General features: G+C 44.4%; 1 protein-coding gene across 1 annotated transcript; it reads left to right on the forward strand.

Moving 5' to 3' along the window:
- Window positions 1–210: 210 nt before the first annotated feature.
- Window positions 211–3,631, forward strand: LOC143027456 (uncharacterized). Its single transcript, XM_076188743.1, has 4 exons — window positions 211–1,472; window positions 1,824–1,996; window positions 2,327–2,494; window positions 2,983–3,631. The coding sequence occupies exons 1-4, from the start codon at window positions 941–943 to the stop codon at window positions 3,226–3,228; spliced, it is 1,119 nt and encodes a 372-aa protein (XP_076044858.1). The 5' UTR covers window positions 211–940; the 3' UTR covers window positions 3,229–3,631.
- Window positions 3,632–5,656: the final 2,025 nt, after the last annotated feature.

A 5,656-nucleotide genomic window follows, 5' to 3' on the forward strand; every position in this document is an offset into this window, starting at 1 on the left:
GGAAAGCGAGGCGATCTACGCCTCTCCCCACCGCCGCCGCCACCACCACCACCACCACACACTATCAACACCCCAACTATATACCACTTCAACCACCATCACCGCCCCAGTTGTAATGTTATAATGTGGTTCTATTTCTATATTGAGACTATGACACATTTTCTGCCATCTACTATATCTCCAACAAGCATTTTGCTATTCGTCAGTACATTCACCACTGGTCCCTCCACATTTTCATGTTCTCTTTATTTTCTAATCTTATTTTAATATTTGCTTCGTTGTTTTTTCCTACACCGATTCTTTTATTCCGTTCCGTTTGATCTACCATTCTCTTCTATCGTCTAGTTTATATTCTAATTTAATCTTGTCTTTCTTGAGCTTTTCCTTCACTAACCTGGTTAATTTTATTCTATGTTTATAACTGAGAAACTTTCACACTATGGAGACTTAAGCCCCGTCCCGCGCAGACTTAGAGGTCGTAGCGGGGTCGTCCAAGTTGCCGCGCTTCGGGAGAGGTAGCCGCTGGACGGGAGGGCGACGGGAAGGTCGGGACAGGTCGTCCCGGGTTTCAGGAAATTTTAAGCAGACATGAAATTTAAGAATTAAATTGGCGGCCGGTCAGGTGGGAAATTTGGACGGGGGCGGTCACGAGACGCCTTCGCCGTCATGCGGCAACCCATTTTGCGCCGTCCCCGACCGGTCAGCGTCAGAGGTATGTAATGCGGCGCCATACGGCGACCATGCCCGGCCCCAAGGTCCAGTCAATAATTGTGGAGGGACCTGAACGGCGACAAATGGTGTACCAACGCGGCACGGCGGCATCCGTGATCGGTACCTGACGGCGACAGAGTCCCGTCACAAGCAATCGAGAATACTTCAGTCCGCGTCAGAAGGGAAAGCCGTCCCGTGAGTAGCCGTATACGTAAATACTGTCGCCGACATGGCAACGTCGCACGGGGCAATGGCGCAGTCACTGTGGCGTCACACTCTCCAGCCCGTCCCGCCAGACGCCGCACCAGTTTCTGTCCGCCAGCTCTGCTGCACACTCCACACTTCTCCAAACCCACCCTATTACTATTTCTACTACTATACCATGCCTCGCCCAAAGACTGCCCAGCCATTTTTTCACACCAGTGATGAGGATGACACCAGGGAGGAGAGTGTGTCTGCCCTGCCAGCACCACAATCAGCAGAACAGGAGCAGGAACAACCAGACGAGGAAAACCCAAACCCTACCATCTTCACGGAGGGTGCTTCACACGACAAGCTGACCCTTTCCATGGGCACCAAGCCTGTCCGACATTGCCCCATTACGAAGATCATCTACACAGATGAGCAGGAGATGGAACTGGCTGAGTGGTTCAGGGAGAACCCCATCTTTTATGACAAAGGGCGGCGAGACTACAAAGATTCCGTGATGAAGGCGGCCATGTACGACCTCAAGGGCAAGTCCATGGACCCCCCTGTTGCTGGTGAGTCGGGTTTATATTTCGTATACGGTATGTATGGCAGACTATATATATATATATATATATATATATATATATATATATATATATATATATATATATATATCCACAACAGAAATGATATATCCTGTTATTGTGTCACATTTCCTGTACTATGACATTATATATACTATCATATACCTATTACACGTGTGACCAACGCTATATATATATCCACAACAGAAATGATATATCATCCTGTTATTGTGTCACATTTCCTGTACTATGACATTATATATACTATCATATACCTATTACACGTGTGACCAACGCTATTATAGTGTGCAGTAATATATATATTCCTCCACTTTACAGGTACACAAGTGAAGTCCTGGCTGGATTCCATGAGAACCTGGTTTGGCCGGATCACAGAGAGGAAGAGTGGGCAGGGCACGCACAAATACACCGAAAGGGACCAATGGATCCTGAACACCTTCGCGTTTTTGAAGGGGCACATTGTTCGGCAGACTGGACGGCAGAGTAGCCAGGTATGCATGAACATCTTTAATGTATGGCATATAATTCTACTAGTACATCTCCAATAGTATTACCTTTATCAATATCATATTAACCTACAAGTATTTAGTTATATTAATGTCACGTATACTACTTTGCATAAATTAAAGCAGTTATACACGTGGCATATGTTATAGCTATAGGTATATTCATAACACATGTGAAGCTGGTACTATTTATTATTATTCACATACATATCAATGCACTAAATATAAATACCTCAGAACATATCTATCCAAACCCAGGTGACACCGGATAAAGCTATTATGAACAACATGTCTAATCATAACTCTCTATTTCAGTGTGGTGTTGGCGCACGTATCCCGGTGACCTCCGAGGAAGATGCGGACGTGGAGGAGGTGGACGAGATGTCATTCCGGCCCACATCCGCTGCCTCAACCTCCCATGGGAAAAAGAAACGCCGCAGGATTCTGGAGGAGGAGGAAGACATCGAGGATCTCTTGCGGAAGGTAAATAATGAACGTTATGACCTTATTAACACGTGTCACTGTTATATAATCATAATGTTTTAAAAGGTTGCCCAATTTGTACATATAATGTGTACTAGAGAACCTTTTGTTCATATATATTTACAATTAAATAAATAGTAGTACATACATAGACCAAGGCCCTTTTTCCCCCTTACAAGGGAGATAGCCGAAGTCAAAGGTATAAATCCACTCCCACCCATTTCATCCCCACATACTCTACTCCCATTCATCACCCCCTCCTTCCCTCTTTTCTTGGCTCCTGCTGGATGACGGGTCATCCCTGCATCTCGCCCACATAGTGAATACGATTAATATATCTAAATATTACTTTACATTATAATATTATGACTATCAGGTTAGTAATGTACTGCATTATGTCTGCAGTTTCCTATGCACCTGTGTATGACTGTTATTCTAAAAACATTACATATTGTACAGGATACTAATGTTTCCATGTTTTCTTTCAGCTGCAAGAGCGTTCCAGAGGGAACGAGCAGGTGATGTCCACGGTCATACGTCAGCTGCAGCCTCAGTCCAGGCATGAGGCAGAGATACAGAGCCTCATGGCCTTCGTCACGCAGCAGCTGATGGGTGTCGACCCATCCCTGATCGACGACGTCACAAACGCCTTCACCCAAGTCACCAGGCACTTCCGCAAGGAGACCCGAAAGATCCAGGAGGAGCGGGAACAGAAGGGGATACTTCTGTCCTAGCCCCAGCCCCAGGCCACGCCCCAGCACCTACACCTTAATCCAGGCTACCAGCTAATCAGTGCCAGGGCACTATATTCCCCGGGTGAGCATGGTTGGTCAACACCTTCGCCCATGTACGGCCGCCCTACTGCTGTCAAGCACGCCAGGGCCTGCACCCACACCCGGCAGTCTGCTTAGTGACGTTCAAGACCTCGCCAGCAACCTTCATGCTGCTGGATAGGCTGCTGAACACCCCAACAGTGGATTCATATATCTGATGTCCCCTATTATATGTCTTTCTGTAAATAATATATCCAAATAAAATTTATTTATGTTATGATAGTTGTCTTTCCTCACTTTCTATATCATGTTGTTCTGCCAGGGTACCGCATCAGCTAGGGATGAGCAATAGTCCTTCAATGTGTCTTTGGCATCCCTTGTTGTGGGGTTCCCCCACGAGGTGCTGCAAACCAGATGCGTTCTCCCTCCCTCCACATACCAGGTGTCAGCACGCGAGTCTGCGGGTCCTCATAATCAAATAGGGGGCTGGGAAGGTGTAGACTACATTCCCGAAGCAGGTTGTGGAGGAAACAGCAGGTCAGGACAATAGCCTCCACTCACTTGGGACGGTGGTGTAGAGACCTCGAAACTCGTAGATTTGAATATAACTGTAATTTATTGTGTATAAACACATGATATTAAAATATAATACTTTCAAGGACAAATGTAGATGTCCTGATGTGTGATCGACACCAGATTTTTTCACTTCGTGCGTGAAGGCCTTTCAGCCAGGCACTCGGGGACATCGCTCGCCAGGCATTTTATTGACCATTCGTCAGGAAAGGGCCAAGGTGCCAGGTAGGCCCTATAAACCTTGTGGCGTCCCGCTTCACGAAGCAAGAAGCCCTGCTGCGTAGACGGCTGGGAAAAGTTCATGCCTTGGGACCGGCCCAACGATCCTCACATTTATATACATTTTTCTTGCTGGCAACCCTCAAGAGTGCCACCATTTCATACATGACCTTTCTGGCAACCCCCTCGAGGGGGCCGCCCCCTTTTGCATATTTTGTGCATCTGGCAACCTCAGCAGTTTTTGTATTAAATCAGGACTAACCATCAAACTGGAAAAATGCAACCTATTTTGCTTCCCCTCACAAGTAGGGAGATTCTTCGACTCCAGGAATCCAACAGATGTGTAATAAGGTCCATATAAATATTACTTAAAATTAACAGTATACATTATTAAGTAAAAAACATCATACATTAAATAGTTCATTATATATATAATATATATATATATATATACACACACACTAAAAACCCACTGTTGATTAGATTTAAGAAAAGAAATAACCATTTCCGTATATTTCGATCACTGGCTGTGATCCTCTTCAGCGGAATACAAAGTTAAGAGAAAACACATATCTTATATACAGAGGTGGAGTGAGGGAACATGGACATGACATTTCAGGTAGCGCCTACGATGCTGCGCGGCTTAGTGGCAAGTCGTCCGCTTTTACTATGGAAGGAAGTAATTTATGAACTGCCAAGGTGGTTATGTAATCAGATGACCATTGTCCATTTAATATATTAAAGTTAGGGAATTGTTTGATCAGGGAAGAGTCAATGATTTTCCTTTTAAAAATTTATTTTTATTTGAATATGATTTTTGCCTCGTCCCAATTTATGCGATGATTATATATTAGAATTGGGATTCCACGTTAAATATACTAGTTATCTCTTTATAGATATACCGGAAAGTAGCCATATGTAACGTTAACAAATATATTTATGCCTCATGACTCACCTGCTTGAGAGAATGGCAAAGACGTTCTACACAATAAAGGCATATTCACACATGTCAGTGCCGTATCAGTGACGCGTCTGTTCAGTGCTTCAGTGTCAGTGAAACAAGATATCGTTACTTTGAATTCGACTGACGCATTCACACACGTCCGGCGCAGTACCGTGTTTTGTCTCTCAGTGTCAGTTCAGTCTCCGTCGCCACCGATATTTTTTAGATTTTCACGGACGTCGGACGAGTGTTGTGAGCTGCTTGGAGAAAATGAACGACGAACTACTAATTGAATTGGTGCGAAACCATCATGTTTTTATATTTGTCACATTTGTGGTTGTAAGTGGTAGTTGCAAATCGTGGTTGTAACTGTTGGTTGTAAGTCGTGGTTGTAAGTCTTGGTTTTAAGTCGTGGTTGTAAGTGGTGGTTGCAAGTGGTGGTTGTAATTCGTAGTGGTAAGTCGTCGTTGTAAATCGAGGTTGTAAGTCGTGGTTATAAGTGGTAGTTTGTAAGTCGTAGTTGTAAGTGGTAACTGTAAGTGGTGATTGTAAATCGTGGTTGTAAGATGTGGTTCTAAGTGGTGTTTGTAAGTATTGGTTGTAAGTCGTGGTTGTAAGTCGCGAAGGTGGTGGTTGTAGGTTGCGGTTGTAAGT

This window comes from Oratosquilla oratoria, chromosome 8, assembly GCF_046742065.1.
Source record: "Oratosquilla oratoria isolate Oo_2021 chromosome 8, ASM4674206v1, whole genome shotgun sequence".
Lineage (NCBI taxonomy): Eukaryota > Metazoa > Arthropoda > Malacostraca > Stomatopoda > Squillidae > Oratosquilla > Oratosquilla oratoria.

What these genes read in the sequence shown, in the direction of transcription:
- LOC143027456 (XM_076188743.1), top strand. Translation starts at nt 941, where the DNA reads ATGGCAACGTCGCACGGGGCAATGGCGCAGTCACTGTGGCGTCACACT. An exon ending in CTGGACGGCAGAGTAGCCAG is followed by an intron (nt 1,997 to 2,326) that starts GTATGCATGAAC and finishes TCTCTATTTCAG; the next exon opens with TGTGGTGTTGGCGCACGTAT. An exon ending in TCGAGGATCTCTTGCGGAAG is followed by an intron (nt 2,495 to 2,982) that starts GTAAATAATGAA and finishes GTTTTCTTTCAG; the next exon opens with CTGCAAGAGCGTTCCAGAGG.